Raw genomic sequence first — 24,473 nt, 5'->3', positions numbered from 1 at the left:
CTGGCTATTTTTGACACATAAATAAAAGTTGAATTCTTTGATGTCTGTCAGACACGGTAAGCCTTGCTGTTTCCTTTTCCTCTTATGGTGAAAAAAAAGATTCATTTAGTGATTGTAACAAATTGAAGCAGAAAAAAAAAAAGCAGGGGGGAGTTGCTTGTAGCAAGTATTAAATTTATGCAATAGTGAAATGTTTTTAAGTAGTTCCCTCCAATGCTAGAGCTTTCGCTCAGTTGTTTTATAAAGCAATGCACAGCCAGCTGTAATTTACTTCAAAGTCTGCTGCCTCTTAGATATCTCCTGATGTAATCTGTGGTTTAAACTGGATGAACAGGTCTGGAATAAGATGCAGAAAACTCCTGTCGTTTGAGAGATGTGTTTTAGGAATACAGGATTTTTCACTCTGGGTGAATGGAGAGCTTTTCTAAGAACTGTGAGGCATCGAGTGACCTGCCCATGGGCTCAATCCTTTTCCTCATCTAGGAGCATGAGTAACACACTTGTTATCTTTTCATCAATCAGAAGGTTTTGATTATGCTTTAACAGAGGCTATTATTATAATGATTATAATACTTACTTTGGCTTCCAGATGGTAGAGAGATGTTACAGGGCATGTGGATCGGTTTGATTCTGTTCCCTTCTCTTTCCCAGCACATCTGCCTGGACTGTAAGAAGAATTTCTGCACATCCTGCTCCAGCCAGCCCGAAGGCGGTCCCCTTCTCTGCCACCTGTGCCAGCGTTTCCGAGCCACGGCTTTTCAGCGGGAAGAGCTGATCAAGATGAAGGTGAAGGATCTGCGAGACTATTTGGCACTCCATGAGATTTCCACAGAGTTGTGTCGTGAAAAGGAGGACCTGGTATTTCTGATTCTTGGCCAGCAGCCTATAATTACCCAGGAAGATCAGATAAGAACAAATCCATTTAATACTAGTGCCTCTGGACAGCAAGACTTTGTGATTCTCCCACCAACCAGCACAGCATCTTCTACCTCACCTGATGCATCTCCAGTGTCTGCAGATCCCATCTCAAGTTCACTAGCTCAGGAACATCAACAGGTACGGTCTCTAGCCAGAAGCATCTTCTGCAAACTCATTCATCTCCACTTCTGGATTAAATACCAAGATGTTGTGTGAGGTTTTCCAAGTGTGCCAAAAAAGTTTTACATTAAAGATGCCCACTTAAACAGCAAGGAGGGCTTCTGTTTAGGACAGATGACAAAATACTTCAGTTGCATTTTATACATGCACTTCTCAGGTTTGTGTTTAATTTTTGAAGTGAGGACAATAATTAGGAAATTAAAATGAGTTATTTTACACTGACTTGTGTGTAGGACTGTGACTTGCTGTCACCAACTCTGATGTGCAATTCCCTTTCTGCACTAGTGGAATTTAATTTGGTGGGCAGTGCTGAATATATTGAACATTGGCTCTGAGAAGAACATCACTATTCTGAGAATGTTTGCTCTGGTGATCTGGTCAACACTTGCCGTTGCCACTAGATGCTCCTGTGACCGGTTCCTTTGGTACTCGATGGCTGTGCTGGTGCAGATCCATCTTGTATGGGTGAGGTTTTTGGCGTCTTCTGCACTCTAACAGAAGATAAAACCTGAATCTCTTGTTAAATCTTTTCTTGTGACAAACCCTGCAGTTCTGACGAACCTTGTCAGGGGCATTTCAGCTTAATTATTTTTTATTGACTTTGCTTTGTTTGCCTTTGTGCTATCTGCTATGGGAAGTTTGCTCAGTGTTTGACATCTGCTTCTAGTCCTGTTACTGGGCTGGACCAGAGCTGTGAAAGTGTATGTACCTTCTGCTTCCTCAGCAGATATAGCCAGTACAAAAGAAGAGTTTTCCTGGGACGATATTTTTTTACAAATTGTTAAAAGGCCTTTTAGTTTTCTGGATATTGCGATTCTGATTTTTACCAGCAAATTCAGCTCTGTTGTCTTCCCTTGCTACCCCATGATCCATTTCAGCTTCTTGTCTCTACTTGCGTGACAACCTGCCACAGTTCAGGCTCTTTCATCATTATTGTTATTCTCTTGTTTTGTAAATATCAACAAGTCACCACTTAGGTAAGCGGGATGGCAACAGTTCAGCCTCCTGTGTCAGGAGGGAAACCACAGAGGGGAATGAGCTGCTGAGGACAGGTCAGCAGGAATTACACTGCAGTTCCTCTCATTGTGTTAAGTGCTCAGAGCAACTGCCCCTTCTCATTCTCCAGCTTCGTTGCTGCTGGTCCTACGCTCAGTATCTCCAGTCTGGCCAGTCCAGAACCTGCCTGAGGAGGGATTTCTATGTGGTTACTTTGAAGATGACCTGTAAACTTGGAGCCATGTTACAGAGGAGTCTTGTGCAGGGCCTTGCACTGATGGTTGATGTGACAATGCACCATGTCACACCACAATACTTTGGTGAAGGATCGCGTATATATGTGTGTGTATAAATTAGGTCTCCTGGTCCAGCTTTACCAGAACATCAAGTGGGGTCTTGCTGTACAAGTCCTCTTTTGGAGTTTAAGTAAAACAGAGCATTAAAGGGTCAGATGCTGCACTTTAGTTTCAAAAAGTTTTACTCGTTTAAAGTTTATTTGCTTTCTTAAGGGCTGCACATGAAAAACCTTCTGTGAGTGTGCCTCGCTTTTACCTCGCACTGCCGTTTGTCCTCCCAGTGGGCAGTGTTTGCAGTTAGGCCGAACTATAGAGCTTATTTTTCTTTGGACACTCAAGAGAGATGCTGTTGGTGAAAGCTTTGTTTCCTTTTCTAGGCAAATGGTTATGTGCCTCCAAGCCAAGTCGATATGACAGGAGTTGAGAATGCAGCAGAAGCACCAACAGAGGAGGAGACGCAGGTTTGTGTGTCCTGGAATTAGATAACGAATACTGGGTTTTCTGACTGTATTTGCTACCACAGAACCATTACTGCAGAGGTGGGTGGCTAAACAGTAATTCAGATTGACCACCAGCAGACCCAGTCAGCCCATTTCTTTGGCATCACCTTGTCCTCTACATGTAGAAGGAACTGGTGTCACTTGGACACTATAATAATAGAAATTATTTCCATCCTAGGACTTGTGTTTCTGATAGATGGAGGAATTCACAGAGTAAACAGAGTTACATGTGCATCCAAACATGAACTCCCGCTAGTGCAAATGCTGAAAGTTGATTTAAATTGTAATGCTAGATGTTGAGGGCAAGAATCATTCCATCTTTGTTCCCTTTCAGTCTACCGACTCAGAAGATAACCTGGTGCAGGGGAGGAAGGCTTCTCTCTCTGACCTAAAAAGCATCGGAGACATCAATGCGCTCTCGGTGCGACAGCTGAAGGAAATTCTTGCTCGCAACTTTGTCAACTACAAAGGCTGCTGTGAGAAGTGGGAGCTGCTAGAGAGGGTGACTCGTCTTTATAAAGAGAAAGACCTTCAACATCTAGGTAAGAAACTTAGTGCCTGTTTTTCAGGTTTTCCTTTTTTACAGAAAGGAAATAGAACTTACCTTACATTTCTGTTTCATGCAAGTGAGGAGAAAGGAGGGAGTGTTACGCAGGTTAAAGTACTACACTCTTCACTGCTACTCGCACTTGTTTAAGAGGAGAACGTTATGGTAGCTCTGGAGTGACTTCCCTGTAGTAGCAACAACTGAGAACTGTGCGCCGTTCGCCTCGGGGCTCCGTATCGCTGTGGCAGGTTGTGCTGGTCACTGCATTAAACAGCTGATGTGCCACTGCAGACAGGGGACCAGGTGCTGGGTGAGCTCTTACCTGTTGATCCATACCTGGCAAAGCGAGTGGGGAAATGCCACCAAAAAGCAGGTGGGCAGTTCAGGGCAGGTGTGTGCTCAGTGACGGTGGCTCTCGCTGCTGAACAGCCACGCTTATCTGTGTTTGACTCTCCTCATCACAAGTTTTCCTCCTGCACGCTACCTGATCCTGCTGGGCCCGCAGTTGATTGACAAAGGGATAGTGGTGTGATAGAGCTGCACAGAGAATGTATCTGGCTTGACTTTCAGGTGCCAGTTTGCGATTGTAGGTGATTAGTTAAAAAAGACATATACTTTTAAGAGAAATGTATTTGAACACTTTGATTTCATAGACAGGTTTCTCAGCGTTATCCAAAGTAGCACTGTTTTTTTAAACACCTCTCTCTAAGCTTTGTCCTCTACAAATGGTGAAAGATTGAAGACAATTTCATTTTATATTATTCTTTCATCGTATCTTGTGCTTTTGGCAGAATTTGTCCTTTTCCCTTAATCACTCTTGCCTGTGCGTGTGTCTCAGCTTTGCTCAACAGTATTGGTGGGATTGTGTTAACACCAAAGAAACTGGCACAAGGGGCTACTGAAGGTGTAGTTGTAGGAAGCCAAGCACTGCATAAATTCCAAGGTTGTCTTAAAAACTGAGACATCGCTTTGGATAGGAGCTGATCTTTGTGAAGTGTTGGCTATTGTGTAAGCTCAGGAAGAGAAAGTTTCTTTCCAGTTGGACCTGTCCTGATCAGAGATTTAGCTTGAACCTCTGCACGGGGATCAGAAAAAGCAGTTTTGGTAATCTCCCTTCAAGGCTTTCATCTGCTTAATAACACTGCTTGAGTAATTTTTTTTTCCAGCTTCTCTTATTCTCACCAAATAACTTTCTCTATTCTTATGTTGCAGTTTCTGACACTGACGATCAAACTGGTAAGTGATATTCTTAGTCATAGATTCATTTAAATGGGAAAATACCTTTAAGACCAAGTCCAACCATAAACCTAACACTGGCAAGCCCACCACTACCCCATGTCCCTAAGAACATCATCTCTGTGTCTGTTCAACCCCTCCAGGGATGGTGACTCCACCACTGCCCTGGGCAGCCTGTTCCAATGTCCGACAGCCCTTTCCGGGAAGAAATTGTTCCTAATATCCGATCTAAACCTCCCCTGGCACAACTTGAGGCCATTTCCTCTTGTCTTGTTACTTGGGAAATGAAACCCATGTTGCTTCATTCATCTCATTGCTAAGAATCTTGGTGGTATTTCTTTTTTCATCACACAGAAATTACTGTGTAAAAGTTAAAACTTTCTGCTCCTTGCCAGTTGATGCAGCAGATATATCCACATCACTGTAGACACAAGGGGATTTTTTTTTTCAAAGCTACATTAGGGAAGCCCTTTGATAAAGCAAACTCACAGGCTGCACAAAACCAACATGCCTTTCTTTGTCTCAATTCTAACCGTGGTCTCTTGTTTACTCAGGTGGTGCTGGGCTCCCTGGCACGGACGAGAACCTCTGCAAAATCTGCATGGACGCACCCATTGACTGTGTCCTGCTAGAATGTGGCCACATGGTCACTTGTACCAAGTGCGGGAAGCGGATGAGCGAGTGTCCCATCTGCAGGCAGTACGTCATACGGGCTGTCCATGTCTTTAAGTCCTAAGCGTGCGTAAGGAAGACTGGTGATGCCTTAAAGCCTCATCTGCTGTTAGAGAAACAGTCAAAATCGCTATGAATTGTTAGGTCAGAAATTGGCATATGGACCCCATTGGAAGCTGGAACTGAGGGATGGATGAAGCCTGGGGAAAACTACTCATACTTAAGCTGCGCCTGGCTGTGCTCTTCCCACTATAGTGCTTTACACCACAGTGCCTGGACTCCTTGGAGCTTATCGCCAGCAGCAGACACAGAAATCGTTATCAACCTACGTTCTAGAATAACTTGATCCACTAGTGCTGGGGATAGATGGATGCTTGGCTTTCCACCACACAGATCAGATGCAGAGGCTTCAGATTTTCCCTTGAATAATAAAACAGTGGTGGACTGGGGTCTCAGAGTTACATTTGTTTTGCTGCTTAGGCTGTATACCCAGCACCAACTTTATTTTCAAGGAGTAAAATTTTACTGTGCTTGTTGTGTGTTTTGGTTTTTTTTTTTTTAATTAATTTAAATTCTTATGCTTGCAGGACAGGCAGTCAGCCTCTGATTTCCATATTCAGAAGAAGCATAATTCTAGCTTAGTGCAATTATGGAAAAATGTATAATTTCATTTGAAGATAACTTTGTGTTATTGAAAAATTTAGGGGGAGCGAGACTCTGTGAAACATGCAGCCTTACCGCGAGTGGTGGTGATTTTTCTGTTTACATGTCAGTGAGATGGAGATTTCTAGTTTGACTGTTGTTGATTCCTTTGACTTCACAGGCTTCCTTACAGGACCTGCCAGCAATTGTTTGAAAACTGAGATGCTTCACTTGATTAAGCTATGAATCTAAGGCTTGAGTCTTTAGTGAGGAAAACACCTCAAGTAGTAAAGATTTCATTGCTACACAATCATATTTAAGTATAGCTGACTTTTTTTAGAGGGGAGGCATGAAAGAAAAACTTGATCTCCCTTGAATTGCCAGGATGAGTGATCATCATTGCAGGTGCTTCTGTTTACTAATCAGCTTCCCCTTTGCTCAGTTGTACAGTCCTGTTATATTCAGACCAGTTATCAAAAGCAATTTATTTTGTACTCTTTCTGCTTGTGAGGGGGAATAGGAGACTCTGTGGTCTGATATGTGACAACTGTGAGCCCTTACAGCTGCCCTCACAAACAGCATGTTCAGTTGGAAACCTTGCTAGAGAAAATCATAACTGGTGTATTTTTCCCTTTGTGACCTGCAAGTGTTCAGCCCATTGGGCTGGTAACACACCTGTGTTTCAGAAGCTTGATGCCTTAACTTTTCAGCCACTGGGGGACTGTATACGTATTTCAAGTCATTATGAAGTTGAGTACCCTTCTGCTGCAGGATTTTTCTTGTCCAGCTTTCCCTTTTCTGGGGGGGATGATCAGCTGCCAGCAGAGGAACAGCATAAAAAACAAGCATCCACTTCTGGAGTAGTGGAAATGCAGTTACAGAAATGAGCACCAAAGCCATCTGCTTTTGCAGTGAACAGTAATCTATGCTAACAGCAAATGAAACATGTAATCTTTAACATGGAATATTGCATGAGTAGCAACTTGCTTCTCAACTGGCACAGAGTGGAGGTCTCTGCAAATCAATAAAGCACTTAAGATGAAGAAGTGTGTCACTCAGTAGATAGCAGAACCTCTGCACTATTGAGGTGGTCTCTGAACCCCACAAAAAAGCAACAGCTGCTGAGGTTTATTGAACAAAAAATTCTGAGTTTTCCTTCTCTCCCTGTTCAGGTTGTTCTCTAATCTTTGGCTTAAAGTTTAACAGCTTCCAGCATGAGAACAGCACTGGTACAACTCAATGCATCATGTTTAAAAAAACCAAACCTGGAGGTAAGCAGTAACTGTATTTACTCTTCAAGAGGTTCACAGGGACCTCTTTAAGGGGTACAAGAATACACATGCAAAGTACTGAACAGCCTCATTTAGTAAATTCACTGTGAAAATTCACATAGTTTTCAATAAACTCAGGGCTGGGGAATTTAGCAGGAAGATGATTCCCCTGTGGACAGATCTACTTTTACTTGTAGAGGGGAGGCTTATTTTCTACAGCAGATAAATCAAATTGCAAAGCAATGCCTGAAATTTTCAGAATGAGAAGATATACCCACCATATGACTCCAAAATGTGCTTTCTGAAGGGAGGACTCTCTTTTTTCCCCTGACTAGTGTTTCCCTTGCAAAGAGGGATTCTTTCCTTATGGATGTGATTGTTTTTAAAGGAAAAAATCAAGATCCAGAAGAAACTGATTAATGATCTAAAGGAATATAATGATCTGAACTAATAAAGTAAATGGAAATATTTATATGCTTTATGTATACTGTACATAGTTTAAATATTTTAAAAGTTAATATTCTACTTGAAAGGGCATGTTATTCTCTATTAAATCCTCTTGGTACTATGATGGTTAAACTTACTAGTTTTGGTACAGAAATTTGGTTTATAATTTTATAATAAAGTTGAAATGTGATTTAGTTAACCTTGTTTTCTGACTCTGTTACCAACAGGCCAGGATAAAACAGATCCTACAGCTGCTGCTGAACTTCAACCACAAAAGGCTTGGGATACAGGTGCTTAAATACCATTAGTGGGTTGAAGGAAAAAAGTTAACTGAAAACACTAAGTTTTTAGCAGTACCATCTTAACTTTGTGAAGATTACAAAGGGGACAGCACACTCTGTACCCTGGAGACAAGGGGAACAAGGAAACTGGTCAACTCACTTTTCCTTTCACAATGTACTCATGCACTTGACTACTTATGCAGTTATTCAGCAAATGCACGTTGGCATTTGCAAAATAACTAAGTTAAAATGAACACAAATTTCTAAAATCTACCTTCCATATTTCATTAATATTCAAGTACTTGCCAATAGTTTTGAACAGCTTCACTCAACTATCCTGAAAGATCCAGATGGTGGAGTTCCTTTCTCAGCTTTTACTTGTTGAAACATGAGTGGCAGAACACACAAGTAACATATTTTAGGAAACAAACACTCCAAGAAAAGGCTTAGACAATGCTGCTCTAATGGAAGCTTATTTGGTGTCCTGCTTTAATATGAAACCCACAGCAGAGGTGTAAACTGCTACTGGATCCAGGCCTGTGCTGAATGTTAGAAGAAAGAAAAGAGGAAAGAAAAGTCAAACCAGGAGAAGGACATGTGTCCTTCATGTAAATTGTCACCACAAAACAAAATTACCCTGGCACCACAGCCAATAGTTTCACATATTCGGATTTCGTGGTCTCTTTTCTTGTCCAGGCAGAGAATAACCTTTGGAAAATAAGTCCTGACAGCAAAGAAGAAACTGCTTCAGTTTTATTTATCTATAAAAATACCCAAACTTTAAAAACCCAAGGACACTAAACCAGCACCTAGATAGTGCAATGGTCTACATCATGGGCAGAAAAATTGGATTCAGCACCAACACTTCTTCAGGGATTTGTTTTAATTAATTCCATATGGTTCCTATGGATCTTTATAGCTACTTCGGATGGACTTGGGCATTTTATTTCTATCCACAGAGGAATCTCAGCATTTCTTCCATCTACCTAGTCCTCGGGTGTTGTGAGGCCAGGTCAGCCGCCCCCATTGCTAGCACGGCGCTACCAGTCTCCGTTTCCGGATGCATTTCCAGATCCAGTCGGGAGACACACGCTTAGCACCAGGATTGTCATCAATGTCCCCTATCACATGCGTTGCTGAGGCCGTGTCAAACTCTGGCACAAGATCCCCATCATATGCTATAAAGTACCGCCGGATTTTGTCAAAGTCCTTCACGGAGGGCGACAGGTACAGCTTCACGCCGGTGAATATGTCCAGCAGTGTCTGCATATTGTGAAAGAGGATGAGAAGCAGAGGTTGAGAAAAACATTGCACTGGTCTGGAAATTACAGTCAATTCTTTGAGGCATGAGTCCATTCACAGTTCCCAAGGTTATCACACTAATCCTGTGCCTAATAACTGTAAATTGCTCTCTCTTGCCATTAAATCTTACACAAGAGCAACACCCATAGAGTTCCCCTGAAAGGCAGATGTTACAGCTGAGCAGCGCTTCCCTAGCAAAGAGAAATTATTAGTGATGATCCTGATGTGGTCCAGTAAACATGATCTTAATGTCTTTGTCTTTACAAGCTGATGCTTCTTACTTAAAGTAGGAGAACACACCCGCCCTGGGAGAGGACTTGCTGTTTACATCAAAATACTTACTCCATGCTTATCAGGAAATGATAGCTCAGTGATTCTTAATCCACTCCTACAATTTGCTGCACAATGGCCTAGAAAGGACAGTTCCCTCCCTTGACAGCTCCCAACTCTTCCATATGCAGCAGGCAGGAGGAGCAACTGCTCAGCGATCACAGTGCTTTGTGGAGCATGACACTGTTGGTGTGTGAACAGAGTATTGGCCTTGAGCATGACGAACCCGGTCATGCCAGTTCTGCTGACAGGAAAGAGCTGCCGCTTCCTTCACAACGGGGCTGCTTGCTGCCATTTCTGCCTTTACATTTCATTTTAGAGTGCTACTATAGGAAGACTTTCCAGACTTTTCCAGACAATTGAAACTCCCTCAGCTTCCTCCCACCCCAAAGTGGTTGCTGCCTAGCTGTCCGTACCTTTTTTCCATCCTCTTCCATCTCAGATGCTTTTCTTTTCTCACCGCGCTTCTCCTCTGATTTTTGAGGGGATCCGATGAGTGCTTTGCTCTCTAAAAACAAAAACTTGTCTCATTTGTGCTCTCTGTAGATATTGGTTGTGTATTAAAGTGGGGGGAGAAGAGTGAAGAGAGTAAAAGGGAAAAGGCTTTTCCTCCCTCTTTCTGGGAAGTCCATGAATTAGAAAGTAATTAGTAAGACAGATTTTTCTACTGCAAATGGCCTGGGGCATCTTCCTGCCCTCATCTCCAGGATGCTGCTGTTCAACGTCCCTCCTTGCTGTCACCCCACCACCTTTTTGAGACTGCTCAGAAATTTCCTACAAGTTATTCCCCAGTGACAAAGTGATGGTGAAGCAAACTCATTTGACAGCTTTGCAAATTACTACCTGGAAATCCCCTCCCATCCAGGTGCCCTGTTACATGCATGAATTTCATCCAAATAAAATGAAATACTGGTTCATGGCCAAAAATGTCTAACCAAAGGGCATGTGATCTGCAGGGACGGGAGCAGCAGGTTTGCTGTTCAGTCTTACAGAGTCTGCTAAGGACCTTCATCTAACACAATTAAAAGGGACTGCTGGCTCAGAGAAATCACTTCAAAGTTCAAGATATCTGTTCTACGCAGCATATAATCTCAGAAAGCCTTATCGTCTAAATGAGTTGCTGAAGCACCAAGATAAAGAGCATCATCAGTGCTGTTTCTATCTTTTCCCAATCCCAGCGCACCTCAGAGCTGTGGCTGTTCAATCCATGCTCTGAATAACACAAGCCAAAACAAGGCTCTAAACGGCTTTGCCCACTAATGCTGACAGGCCCAAGAAAGCTGCCATGGGATCTTTGAGCATCTGACAAGAAGACAAAGACCCAAAACCATCCTGTCCCAGACACCATGAGGCTCCTCTCCCTGGAAAGCACCATCTTACCTTCTGGCTTCTGGGCTTTTGCAGGTGACTTGCTCGGGGGAGTTTTAACAGTACTGTGAGGTGTGGAAGACCTGGAATTTCCCTCATTCTCTCCGCCGCTGCCAGCTGTGGACTCATCTTCCTCCCCAGCAGCAACATGGAAATCAGCCTTCTCTTTGGAGAGTTGGTACAGCTCCTGTCCCACCAGAAACACAGCACTGCCGTTAGGCACAGTGACACCTCGGACATCAGACACGAGCCCTAATGCATAGTCTTGTTTGTTCCCTCCCACTAAAGTGATCACTTGTGCTTTTCCTTCTTTCTGCATCTCTTTGTAGCCATTTTCCCGTGAACTTTGTTCAAGTTCCCTCTGTTCCACCCAACTGTTTGACATTAACAAGGAGTTACCAAAGCCACATTCACATCATCTGCTACAGAGCAAGACAGACAAACTATTCAGAGCCTGACTCCCCAGCCTGAAAAATGAGCAGTGTCCACTGCTCACTCAGGGAATAGTCTGTCTGAAGCAGGTATTTTACCTTTCTCTCCCCTACCTGCACAGGGAGCCAGGAAGATTCCTGGGCTGAATTTCTTCTTGCTTCCATGGCATAACAAGCACTTAAATCTGCTGCCAGTGCCCTGGCAGGCAGTGTGAACACAGTCCAAACGACAAGAACTAGACTGAGAACAGAGCTCATCGACAGCTGACTTAGTGCTGGGGGCAGCAGCAAGCCAACCAGTTTCTATCCGTTAAGGAGATGCAGCAGCTGTGCAGGGCAGGGGCGGCACCAGGCCAGGCTCCCCTCACTTCCCTGGTGCCTGCCCCCATCTCAGCAGTTAATGGGAGACCAAATGACCATAAACACTTAAAAGAATAAAGGTCACCCCTTTCAGGAAGGACAATTCCCCACCACGAAGGCTGTTACAAGAGCTGACACTGCTAGCTGCCAGCACAGACTTTCCTGAAAGGGCACAACAGCTCCAGAGACTTGAGAAGCCCCACGAAAGAATAATATTCACATCAAAATGATCCAGCGAGCAGCCTGAGCCTAGAATAAATGAAAAATGGAACATGCCATCCCAGCTACCAGCCAGCAGGTATCTTCACTACATACCCTGCTATCAGAATTTGGCTTTTTAAATATTGACTGTTGTCAGAACTTATTCTTGAACATGCTGCAGAGATACTGTGTTAATTCACCTTCAGCTGCTGGAGGTTGGTGGCCGTCTTCCAGTCTTTGTCATCTCGAATGCGGGTGCAGCGAGGGAAGCGAATGGAGATCCCGTCTGCAGTGTGGGCTTCAGCTTTAGAGAATTCAGCCCCTGTGATCTCCCACACTGGCGCTTTCTAAACACAGCATTGAGGAAGCCACATCACATTCCTGTGTTCTCTCATGAACTAATTTTTCTGTGTTTCTCTTCTTCTACAACAACCCCCTCCCAGCACAGAGTTCCATATACACAAACCAAACTTCTCAGTCATATTAATTAGAAAAACTTATATTCTTATTTCAGTGAGCCAGAGATCTTTAATATACATTAATTTCTAAATAACACCTTTCCTATCAGATATACAAAGCACAAAGCAAACCGATAAATTTCATAAAACAATAGCAACTTTTGGGTTGCAGTTGTGCTTCAACTGTTCTAAGTCAGATGTTTCATGCCTCAAGTTTAAAGTAAGTTCATTTCTGGAAGGGATTTAATGGACAAGAATATTTCCCAGAAGTGCTGCAGGTATTATTTCTTCATGAAGCTCTTAGCCTCAAATGCATCTGCAAGGTTCAGAGATAAAAACTTGCACTTAATTTCCTGTTCCACGTACAAAGACTAGTCTTGTAAGAGAGACAATTTGTACACTTAAATGAAATCTCGTAGATTGCTATATCAGGGCTGGAAAAGATAGTTAAATGACTATGACAGCACTTACCTTTGGATCTGGGACAATGAAGTCTGGGTAGTAGATTTTGTTAATTTTTAGCCACCTTGGAATTTTACTAGGATCCTATTAATTAAAAGCAGAAAATCACAATGATAGCACTTATGATGACAGATGAACTTATTCCTACAAAAGAGGTTTCTGAAAAATAGTAGTAGTAATGATCACATAGGCATGACATTGCCTTTATACAGATGACATGTGCTTTAGCCTGCAGTGCAAGGTGCACTGATCTGCAGCACCTTCTCTTATCTAGAGAATCAGAAAAATTACCTGTAACACAGCTCTCAATTACAGTCATTCTGTACGTAAAACAATAACATTGTTGCTCCAATTGTGATTCACATAAAACTACCTTTTTTTAAAGACCATATAATCTTGATGCAAATGGCCTTTGGGAGGTCAAGTAAATATTAAAATTCAGCTCTCTGTTTATATGACAAGTCTTGAAAAATAAGATTCCTCACCTAAATAAGTCACTCACAAAACATCTTAATTCCAACATGTCAGGTTATTTGGCCACAAGACAATCGTCTGACTTGAGCATTTCTCACCCACAGCCCCATCTAGTGATGGTCTTCACCAATCATAATATGCCCCCAAAAAAATAAAAGGTACTTGCTCTCCTCTTCCCAATAAACCTTTCTTAGCAGGAAACAGATGGTGCTTGGCTTCCCACTCAGTGTCTGAGCACAAATCTTCAGGAGCCAGCTGCACGTACATCTCATTTGTGTCAGAGCAGTTGATCTGATTTAACTCTAACTGAGCCTTTATTCATTCCCAGCAGAGCACTTCAATTCTGCATTTAGGCAGCACCTCAACTGCAGCTCAGCGGGAAGGTGGCTTTTACCAAGCCCTTTGCTGAGCATTCCTCTGATCGCCTCCACACCAGAGCCCATCTCACCTTGCTGATCTTCACCATGTCCAGCTCTGTCTGCAGACGTGCCAAGGTGGCATCATCGTGGCCACCAGAACACTTGGTCACAGTGCACCACTTCTCACTCTTGGGATCGTAGCAGCCCATGAGGAAGATGGACATCATCCCACCTGCAGGAGGGGACAGCAGCGTGGTTCGCATCTTCTACAGAACAAGCCATAGCTTTTCAAAACGTAAAGTGATGAACCAAAACCCTTTTCCATCTGCAGGAGTCAAAGGGCCTTGGGTTTGTAATGGCTTTACAGCATCAGCTCCCACATACGAAGCCGAATGGAGCCTCTACGCTGCACAAGAGCCTGGCCCAAGACCGAAGGTTTTGCTGTGTGAACTAACCCACAGCAAACTCACAGCACAGGCTGCAGCAGACAGTCCCTGACTGCTCCAGCCAGTCTCATTCTGGTAGGAGACCAACTGCTACAGGAGGCATGGAATGGGGAAAAGCTTGAGAGTTTTCTGAACTGACAGATCTCTGACTTAAACCATCTCCAGAGACTTACCTTTACTGCCTTGTCCGTAGAAAGCTCCCAGCACCACCAGGTCTGCTGTGTCCGCCATTGCGCCCTCATTTAGGTAGTCCTTTTTCACTTTCAGCCAATGCCGTTTTCCTGGTTCATAATTACCCTGCACAAAACAAGGCAAGAACAAGTCACAGAGGAGCTCACCTGGTGGACAGCTATCTCCCCAAATAGGCCTTGTTTTTATCCAACCTAGCGCTACAAGAGCACAGCAGTGCTCAGAGATAAGGAGCAACTTGCATTGGGTGTTGGCATTGACAAGAACCCAGGGATGTTTCAAGGGCGCTCAGCCTTGTGTGCTTCAGCCACAGACCTCTCTTGTTATTCCTCAGTTCCCAGCATACACCAGTGAAGAGTAAATGTGAACCTGCCTTTATATCTTTCAACACCAGTCCTTCCAGTCCCTCACGGATGACTCGTGTGATCATGTCTGCCAGATCTGAAGCTTTCTGAAAAGGAAAGGAATCATGTTTAGCTCAAGACTGTCAAAGTGCTGCGGTCTTCAGGCTTTCTATTTAGAGCAGAGGCGCACTAAAAATAAAAGCAGCAGCAGAGAGACGAATGGGTAATTTCATAAAATAGTTTTCCGTAGAGACTCCCATGTGTTCTCTTTGCTGTATATCCAGTGACTAAGCTGGGAATATGTCCCAATGGAAGGGTTAGTTAGTTCAAAAATACTCCTCAGAGATGAGGTAGCTGCACTGATTGTGTCCCGAGTATGTCCCACATGTGCAAGATCAGATTTTCTCAGCCAGCAGTGCCTGCTTACTTCTCTGTCCAACTGCCAACTTCTTCCCAAAATGCCTTCTCTGCCCCACGTGTCCAAGCATTCTCCACTAAAACCAAGGTGCTACAGAAACCAGTAGCAGTGGGGAAAAATAACAGGATACATGGCTTCTGCATAACAAAAGAAAAACTGAGCTGCTGTCTAAATGCAGTTTTAGCACTCAGGATGTATCTGGGCTGTGTGGCACTTGAAGCTGCCAGTTTGGAAACTGGAAGCAGTCCAGCTCCCTTCAATCACGCTTCAGTCTTCTCTACATGGCTCAGCAGCACACAGTACAAACTAAGTTACAACAGGCTTCAGCTCCTGCTAACAATGTCAAAGTTAATGTCTACAAATCATTAGGAAGCCAAAAAAAGAGCAACATGCAAGTTAAGACTACACTGAAGTAGTTGTAGCCAAGCCAGGCCAGGAGTACAGGCACAGCCCTCTTGAACAACGCTAGCTCAAGAAATCTTGCACACAGAACCATTTTGACAGGCAGGGAATTGCTGGACTTGCAGCCTTAATCATAAAAAAGGCCACGTGGTAAAGCAGCAGCGAAACATCCGGAGTGCAATCTCTGAGATCTCCATTCGTGCTATTGTAATGTGGAACTCACCGTGACGTGCTTCATCTCCGAGAAGAGGATCCGGTTCGGGATTTCAACCATGTTATCGTGGAGAAATTTACGGCGTTCACACAGAGGCCTAAACCGGGGTATGGATAATTAAGGACAAGGAAGCAATTTCAACATGAAATACCAGTCACGTGAACATTGAGAAAAGCTATTTGAATAATTAAATTATTTATTCTACAGAGTTCCAGAAAGGCCGATGAATTCTTACTTTCCTCCAGGAAGGTATAAAATAGAAGTTTTGTGTTTAGGGTCCATTTAGGTGGGTACCAAACCACACTCAGTTTAGCTAAAATGCAGTTAATCCTGGTATTTTGGAACTATAGAGCAAGATAGAGCTCCACAGTGACGCTCTTTAGCACAGCATGGATCCTCCCATGCTGTCTTGATTTTACAGGGGTAAATGCCAGTCTTAATATCCAACATGAACTGCTCCCTCCGCAGCGGTTGTGTATTCCAGCACCTTCACCCAGGGGAACCTGACAGGCTCCTCTCATGCTGTGCCAGACACATACCTGTCCATCAGGCTGATGTCATTGAAATAGATGCAGTCGAACACAAACAAACAAACATTGGCATCTTGGAAAGCAGCTTTCTGAAAGACAATTAATATCAATTAAAAGAAATCTGCCCTCGTAGCGAGCAGCAACATGGAGTTTTAGAAAAATAACAGAAACAAAAGGATGTATTTTTATCTCCATAATCTTTTAATTATAGTAAGCTTAGGCCTCTTCTAAAAGACAGAAATATTCTGAGAACTAAGATTTAGACTGAATGTGTCAAAGCACAACCTGAGGAGATAAAACATGCTAATTTCCCACTGACAGTGAAAGAACGCCACAAATATTAATGACTTTGGGCAATGTAACATCCATCACTACTGCTGCAACAAAAAACCAACAAGTATTCCAGAGACTTCAGATTAATGGCTGCTTTAACTTAAAGCACTTACAGTTTAATTTTCAGTTTACCGGCCTCTTCCTCACCACCATTTAATCGAGACATAAGCACTACATAATATTCATGTGGACTAAATACTCTCTGCCTCATTCTGGTCTTCCAATCTGCCATAAACTGCCCAAGGCAATGAAACGCAATGACAGAATTACAAGATATTCAATGGGTTTTTTTAATATTTATCTTGAGACGAAGTGTTATTACTGTCCTGCTAGTGATTCAATTAATATCAAATCTATCATATAAGAGCAGCACCTTTTCATTAATATCGGCCTTCTCAGGGATCTTATTTTTTCCCCAAATGCTCTAGTCAGGACCAGATCTCCTAAATTATCCTGTGATAACAGATTGCATGCTGGTGAGTTTAAGTCAGTAGAATAATGCCTCCAACAACAACAAAGTTGGTTGTTCTGTTTTGTTTTTTTACCTTGTGCACACCAAGAGTCCCAAAAGGAAGTGGCTTGCCAGTTTTGTTATCGATCAGAAGAACTTCTGAGTCCAGGATCATGCTTTGCCCACCAGGGAAAGCCTGGGGGATGAAGTCCTTAAAGTGGGCTACCTTGGGAAAAAATTAAAGAAAAATACATGTCTACTGGCTGAAGAGATGGACTCACTGCAATGCAGACACTTTCATGTCTGAGGCACCTGTAGGCATATCTGCACTAGTTTTATTTTCTACTGTGTTATGGACAGCACAGTTTACAAATAGAAAAAGGAATCTTGAACAAATATAACCAAGTCACCCAACTGGCATCAAGCCTCCCAAATGCAGTGCATAAAGAGGACTCTAAGGCAGACAGCCTGAGTTTCAAGCTCTTAAGGTCCACCAAAACTGACAATTCTATTAAACGTTGCTTTTCCAGATTCCAATTATCTACATAAATTAAAACAGAAGGTATATCCCCTGCCTATAGAAAATGTTAAATCCAGTCATGTTTATAGAGGAGCTGGCAGAACGTAAGAGACAGTCTCGAGGTGCTTACTTTGTGAGGGAGGACAGGTTTGAGGCTTCTGCTGAAGTAGCTGAAATGATCTCTGTTTTTATGGACCTGCACCCGCTCGCCATCATATTTAATCTCTGCATACATGCCATTTGGGCACTTCTTCATGGCATAATCAATCGACTTGCAGGCTTCAGCCTTAGAAAGGTGGAGAGAGAAGTTCCAAACAAACTCAGACGATGTATTTAAAAAGAAAGCTACTCTTACCTAAGTTCATGACTGAACTACCAATTCCTTTGCAGATATTTTTGCTTAGGGTCTCTGATATCCAGTCCAAGTTTTCCTTTTCTTAACTACTCATTTACTTAGAATCATCTGCATATGCCCAGATAATCACAGCTTTTCAGTGCTTATATCCTCCAAATACTTGAAGTTGAATTACCGTGCCTTTTGTAGGAATGTGCTTAGCTCAGAAGTGAATATTAACTCTGATTTGTTCAAACAAGAAACCAAACTTATTTGAATCTCTAACAAAAAGCTTAAGCTATTTCCAGACAAAGGATCAACTTCTGGAACGACAGCAAGCCAGTAAAGATGCTGCAGTTTCACTGAAGCTGCAAGTACTGAGCACATTGAGTACTGGCCTCTTGGTAGAAAACACTTTATAAAATGCCATCATACATAAAAATCAGCACTGCACAATCTGCTAGCTCATACTACGGACTCACTTATCTGTCTACTGATTGTTAAAGGTGAGAATCTCTGACAGTACACATGAGATGTCCATCTCCTGCCAGACTGACAGCTACCATTGCGGGGGAGCCAACGTACCAGCATGGGCTGAACCGGGGTCATCAGAGACGCCTGCACGCTCAGGGTCCGCTTCAGCCCCGGCATCTTCTCAGCCTCCTGCTGGTTCTTCAGCACGCGCTCCACCACATCCTGGAGGTTGCGTGATGCTTTGAACGCCTCGTAAGCATTGGGATCCAAAGCATCCAACCTTTAGGAAATGGAGGGAAACATGATCAATCTCAGCTCTCCTGCTCCTGGCTTATGAAGCTAATGCCCACTTCTGGTTTTATCTCACAGTGAAAGGTAAGACTTACACGTGCTTTGCTCCGGCATTCATTTTCAAATCATGCTTGATTAGCCTGATGATGCATTTCAGGTCATTACCCGTACATCTGAAATGTGAGAGAAGATAAAGAGATGGCAGACACTTAACTGAACTACTTTCCAGCTGAAAAAAGAAACTGATCCAGGCCTCTGTAAAAAAAAGGTCCTCCCCTTCTGCAGGGTTTAAATGCAAATGAGGACACATGTTGCTGGTGAGATCTCAGAGGCACAAGAGAATATTCAAAAGGCTTTTTAGCATCTTTATGTTTCAGCAGCAAAATTAATTCTGCCTCAGTGTTGATGTACCTTCCAAAATTCCCTTAATGCATAAAGAGTAAGTGGTAGTAACATCCTCAGCCTCTGATCAACACAGAGACATACCAAGAATCTTCAACACATCTAATTGCCCTGAAGGCTTTTTCCAACATACCTAAGAACAGCAACTTAATTAACAGCTAAGTACCACTGAGGTAGTTCTGCAAGCCACTTGTTGAGTACTGATTGAACAGCGTCTTGACAGACAAGGATGAAATTCTCTGGCATGAACAGGAGCCACACGTTATTCTCCACTGCTCGTCAGCCATCAAGGCGTCTTAACCAAACCACTAATTGTGGCTTGCAGATGTTAAGTTCAGCCTCTGTGGCTTATGATTTGCTTTTCACCTATTCCAGCTTGTGATTTGTAGATAACCGCTCCTGCTTTTAGGGTAAACCTTCAGAGACTGACTACTTTCCTTACCTGCGAGTGATCTGCTGCAGCACACTTTGCTGGTCATCTTCCTTAGTAAGCTTTGACAGCCGGAACAGGAATTCGTCTACCTCTTGGACGGTCAGGAGACTTTTGGCTGCTGGAGGACAAGTCTTGCTCTGTTCAAAGAAGAGGCGTATGGTCTCGGAAACATCTCCCTGTCTCCAAAAACAAAATAAGGGTGTGGATCAGAGCTGTGGTTAGAGAATGGAGACGTCACTGGAGATTCAATGTGCTTCTAAAAAGTGGGATAAAGCACAGGAATGACCTGGGATTGCATGAAGGAATTTGAATCAAATATTAGAAAAAAGCTGCCATGACACCAAATAAAGCTTCTCAACTATTTCATTTACAAAAAAGGTATGTAAAAGTACCAGTATCCTCTCATTGCTCTATTTTTCACTGCTGCAGCATCACAGACTCATTTCCTCAGGATGAATCCACTTGTAAACCCAAGGATCTGAAACAGTCAGTGATGTCAGTAGAAGGCAGTGTATACCAAGGCAATAAAAAGAGGTGAAATAATTCGCTTCACTATCTAATTCACTCATTTTCTCCATCTTGCAATGAATCAGAAGTGTGCACAGCCAGTTACCAACTCCTGCACAAAGGAATTAAACACGCACATCTGAGCACTTGCGATTGCTTAATTGTATGAACCAACTTCAGCTCACAGTAACAGTTTTTGACACATGATGTTACAAAAAAAGTAATAGAAATCATTTACACGGGAATACACTAGACAGAGCAGTTTAGACAAAGCTGATGCAGCCCAACTTGCCTAGATATTTTAGTCTTGCTTTCTAAAGTTTTGCAGGTGAGTTCATGTCTTGTTTCTGTTCAAACATTATTTTCTAAAGATTCCAGATGGCAGAAAGTGCTATGAAAACTGCTAAAGAAAAAAAGAAATAAAAATCACCGATTCCCATTCTAACAGTCAAGCTAACAATCTTTTAAATAGTAGTTAAAAAAAATTACAGACTTTCCATACCAAGGGACTGAACAGCAGAAATTAATAGAACTGTTGTCTGTACTCACTTGTTCCAGGTCTCGGACCATTTCTTCTTGGCTGCAGTTGAAAATCCTACTAAACAGTTTTACAATCTGCTTATCATTCAAGTTGTAAACAATTTTAATGACTCCTGGTAACAGCAGCTTAATGGTCAGGTAGACATCACCATGAAAACCATCTGGAAAAAAAACCACAGGCCATTAGAAACTGTCAGAGTTTATTTTCATGCACAGGCTCTGGTTGGTCGTGCCCATTAGCATGATCCTGGGAAAAAAAAATCCACAGCTTCCTCTTCCCACCATGCTGTCCTGCTTCACATGAAATGAGATTTCTTAGGGGAAATATCCACAACTGTCTCCCAAATCTGATCTCAGCACTAAGTATGGCAGCACCTACAAACATTCCCCATGATCCTAAACTGAGACATTCTTATCTGAATTTATCATTTAGATATATAGTTCACTTTGCAAACATTCTCTCTGTAGTTCAGGAATCATCACAGCACACAGCTTGGACTACACAGCTGTTGGATTTTATTTCACTCTCGCTTTTGAAATAATACTTCGAGGTTGATTTTTGTGAAGGCTTTCATATGCTGAGAACACCAAGCAGGAATCATACCTCCTCCAGATCCCTTTTTCAGGAAATCCTGGATGATCTGCGTCTTCACGTTGTAGCTGGGCTTTTCAGCGACCATGGCACAGAGCTTCCTGAACTCTCGCAGCAAGCAGTCCTTGTGCTTTGGATCGCATTGTTTTGCGGAGAGGCTAGACTTGTGGGAAGAGTTTGCAGAGACATCTTCTGAATTTTTTGGCTTGGCTGCATCAAAGACATAAGAAGTTGCTTTTTTAACAAGTACAATACGGTGCAAATTTTGAAGTTGAAGCTACCTCTGCTTGGCAAGCTGAAAAGAACAATCCCAGTATGCTGGCAAAGCTTCAGAACTCAATAATCATGTGTGCTGTGCCAAAAATTGTAACTTTAAATTTTAATTACCATTTTTAAAAAATTGAAACTATTTTTTAATTAGGTTTGCTCTTCCCAGTACACCAGAATTTTCTGGACCTTAATTCTACAAGACATATATGATTAAATCTTGGTGAAAAGGAATTCCTGCTGGTTGATGTTTCTCTTTTATTTTTACTTTATAAGCCTCTGCCCTTCACAGCAAGATGTTTTCCTAAGATTATTTCTGAAATGGGGGTAAAATGTCACCATCCCCTCTTTTCTCTTACAATACATCCCTACACATTCTCATCTCTTTGGCTGTGTGTATGTGGCAACTCGTGCTCTGGGTGTTCAGAAACGCACGGCTGTTTCAGGTCACACTGTGCTCAGGCGCCGACTGTCCTGCTGGCAGCTGCTCCTCCAGACAAGCTGCTGAGGAATAACCATCCTCCCCTTCCACAAACAACACAACTGGGAATCCCTCACAACCAATTTTTTACAGATTTTGAGCTCCACATGGGATATCTTCAATCTTTACCTTCACAATTTGATTGAAACTGGCCAACGGACTAAGGCAGTAGAGGAGTCAGCCTGACAATGTGGGTTACTGCAAAAATTTATTCCCTTGGGCATACTAGAAACTCAAACATCAATTCTTTCAAGCCTAAGAAAACACTAACAATTTTTAACAAACCACATATTGAAAAAGTAATTAAAATTAAACCATCTTCTAGAGATAACATCTACTGATCTGAGTGAAGTTAAAACTCCTCTGATGCTGATATTAGAAGAGAAGGATTTACCAGAATCAGTTTCTTAAGTCCTACCTGTAAAGCCAGAGAACTTCTTCGGTGATGGAGTGATGAGAGCTAATGGATCTTTTGTAGTTAATTGTCCCGTGGCGGTGAGCTTAGCTTGGACTATTATTTTTTTCTTTGGTGTACTTCCAGTCTTGGAATTAGCTTCTGTAAAACAGCAAGGTTCAAACCAGCAGTGAGAAATAATCTCATATATCCCTTAACATATTATGTAAGATATACTGCAACAAACGAGTCTCAAAAGAACTGAGGATTGAAGAGAAGAAAAATGAAGGAACATTTTTCAGATAGCAAAAATTAAAAGACTACATAATTTACTAAAGATCATGGATAAAAAGCTAAAAACTGAAAATATCTGATGCTTCCTACTGGGATTTATCTGCATGTGAATTAAACCACCTAGACCTTCTCCATAATCAGTTGTGAAAAATGAATTAAGAAGTGCTATTGTAGAAGTGACCACCTCTTCCCTTTCCTATGGCACTGAGACACAGATCTGAGCAGCGCTGCCCAGTGCGTCACTAGCTCATACCAACACATCAGTGAGGATTTCGGCTGTGTGGCAGTTGGTGGCGTAAATCGAAAATGAGTAAAGCAGAAAAGTGACACAGGTGCTGCTTCATGTATTACCTGAGATGTGCTTGTTGATTAACTCCTTCTCCCCATCTTGTAACTCTTCCCATCCTTCCAAGTCTGTGATGTCTTCAATTTTCTTGGTGGTGGCCCGGGCCTTCTCTAGCTTCTCAAATATGCACTTCACATGGTACCACTCTTTCATGTCCCCGCCAGACTCGGTGAAAGGATTGGGAACGATCTTTCCAATGCGCACCATTCCCTTCACGATCTTCTCTTTGCACTTCTTGCAGCCTGCCGTGCCGCGCTTGGCATAGTCCACACAGTACCTCTGCTCTGCCATGTCCTCTGCGGCTGTACAAGCTCGGCGAAGCCAAATGTTCAAAAGCCTGGAGAAATGGCAAACCCCAGCACCACCGCTCTGGTTTCTGCCTGCAGACTGGAGAGATACAGCCCGTAACAGCAGCTGGTGCCAGGGACTGGGGCTGGCCCTGGGGAGTTCTTGGCAAAGGTGGGTTCTTGGCAGGGAGACCTGTACGTGTGTGGAGAAAAGTCCTGTGCCCCCGCGGAGTGTCCGGGCAGCCTGTGCGAGAGTCCTGCAGCCCCTGGGCATCCAGTCCGCTCTGTGTGCGCTGCAAGCGACAGGAGACACTGAGCACCCCCCCCAGGCCTCCGCGCTCCCCCAGGCGTGTCCACAGCCACCGGGGCCCACAGCCACCGGGGCCCACAGCCACCGGGGCCCAGCACCCCCGAGCCCGTCCGCCCTGCCCCGACCCTCCGCACGGCCGCACCACAGCCCCTCCTCACCCGCAGCCCCTTCTCCCCTCACACGCGAGCCCCGGCCCCCCACGAGGCCGCTTTCCCGCCCTGGCCCAACCGCAGCCTCCCGCCAACACACACCCCCGCCCTGCCCATCGCCGCCACCGAGACAAAGGCCTCACCGAGATCCTCACGGCGCCGCCATCCCGCCCTCACCCCCGGCCGGCGGACCCGGGACCCTCCAGTCCCCTGCAGTCCCAGCCCTAGGCCGGAGCCGCCGCCACCAACGCGCCTTCAACCGCGGGCTTCCGGGGGGGCAGAGCGCATGCGCGTCGCTCCCCGCCCCGCCTCTTCCGCCCGCCGCTCGCGCCCGGGCCGTGCGCGTGCGCGGAGCGCCGGTGCAGGCGGTTGGCCCCGCCCACGAGGGCGGGCCGGGGCTCGTGCCGCTCGCCGCCACGCGCCGGCCGCGTGGGAGCGTCTTCCCGCCGCGGGCGCGAGCGAGGCGATGTCGCGGTGTCGTCGCCGCCGCCCGGGCGGTTCTGAGGTGATGTCCTGTTCCCGGCCGCCAAAATCGGCCTTCCCAGAGCACTGCGTTAAGTGCGGGGCAGGTCTGAGGGAGCGCCCTATCCCCGGCTTCAGCGCTTTGGTCTTCCCAGAGTGCTGCGCTGTGTTGGTGCAGGTCTGAGGCACTTACTGTGTCACCTGGCCTTCAAAGTCAGCTCTCCAAGAGTGCTGTGTGGTGTTCCTGCAGGTTTGAGCTATTGTTCTATCCCCAGCCTTATGAAATGGGCCCTTTGAGAGCGCTGCACTGCGTGTGTGCAGGTGTGAGGGAC

At 44.0% G+C, this 24,473-nt stretch overlaps 2 protein-coding genes across 3 annotated transcripts in view; one reads left to right on the top strand and one right to left on the bottom strand.

The window, feature by feature from the left end:
* The window catches only part of RFFL (ring finger and FYVE like domain containing E3 ubiquitin protein ligase), a 31,308-nt gene extending 23,483 nt beyond the window's left edge, over positions 1-7,825 (top strand). For both annotated transcript variants that reach the window (XM_065646824.1, XM_065646825.1), the window contains 5 exons: positions 652-1,056; positions 2,768-2,851; positions 3,225-3,432; positions 4,650-4,673; positions 5,228-7,825. In XM_065646824.1, the coding sequence (XP_065502896.1) occupies positions 652-1,056; positions 2,768-2,851; positions 3,225-3,432; positions 4,650-4,673; positions 5,228-5,409 (903 nt within the window). In that variant the 3' untranslated portion in view covers positions 5,410-7,825. The remainder of the gene's footprint in view (positions 1-651; positions 1,057-2,767; positions 2,852-3,224; positions 3,433-4,649; positions 4,674-5,227) is intronic.
* On the bottom strand, positions 7,199-23,947 carry LIG3 (DNA ligase 3). Its single transcript, XM_065646821.1, has 20 exons — positions 23,823-23,947; positions 22,939-23,513; positions 22,318-22,455; positions 21,164-21,361; positions 20,569-20,720; positions 19,522-19,688; positions 18,773-18,850; positions 18,498-18,666; positions 17,709-17,864; positions 17,153-17,284; positions 16,284-16,363; positions 15,754-15,841; positions 14,740-14,817; positions 14,351-14,474; positions 13,821-13,963; positions 12,908-12,982; positions 12,179-12,325; positions 10,999-11,173; positions 10,035-10,126; positions 7,199-9,249 (listed from the first exon to the last, which is right to left on the bottom strand). Exons 2-20 carry the CDS (start codon positions 23,492-23,494, stop codon positions 9,016-9,018), a joined length of 2,982 nt encoding a protein of 993 aa, XP_065502893.1. The 5' UTR covers positions 23,495-23,513; positions 23,823-23,947; the 3' UTR covers positions 7,199-9,015.
* Between the last annotated feature and the right edge of the window lie 526 nt (positions 23,948-24,473).

The sequence above is a fragment of the Caloenas nicobarica genome, chromosome 17 (genome assembly GCF_036013445.1).
Source record: "Caloenas nicobarica isolate bCalNic1 chromosome 17, bCalNic1.hap1, whole genome shotgun sequence".
Classification (NCBI taxonomy): domain Eukaryota; kingdom Metazoa; phylum Chordata; class Aves; order Columbiformes; family Columbidae; genus Caloenas; species Caloenas nicobarica.
This window is presented reverse-complemented; position numbering and strand designations above follow the sequence as displayed.

Bases quoted from the DNA above. Each gene is read 5' to 3' on its own strand.
- LIG3 (XM_065646821.1), bottom strand. From the start codon at position 23,494: ATGCCCAGGGGCTGCAGGACTCTCGCACAGGCTGCCCGGACACTCCGC. The intron at 19,689-20,568 runs GTGAGTACAGAC...TTTTGGAGACAG, and splicing joins TGGTCCGAGACCTGGAACAA to GGAGATGTTTCCGAGACCAT. The intron at 12,326-12,907 runs GTAAGTGCTGTC...TGCTGTGTTTAG, and splicing joins TCATTGTCCCAGATCCAAAG to AAAGCGCCAGTGTGGGAGAT.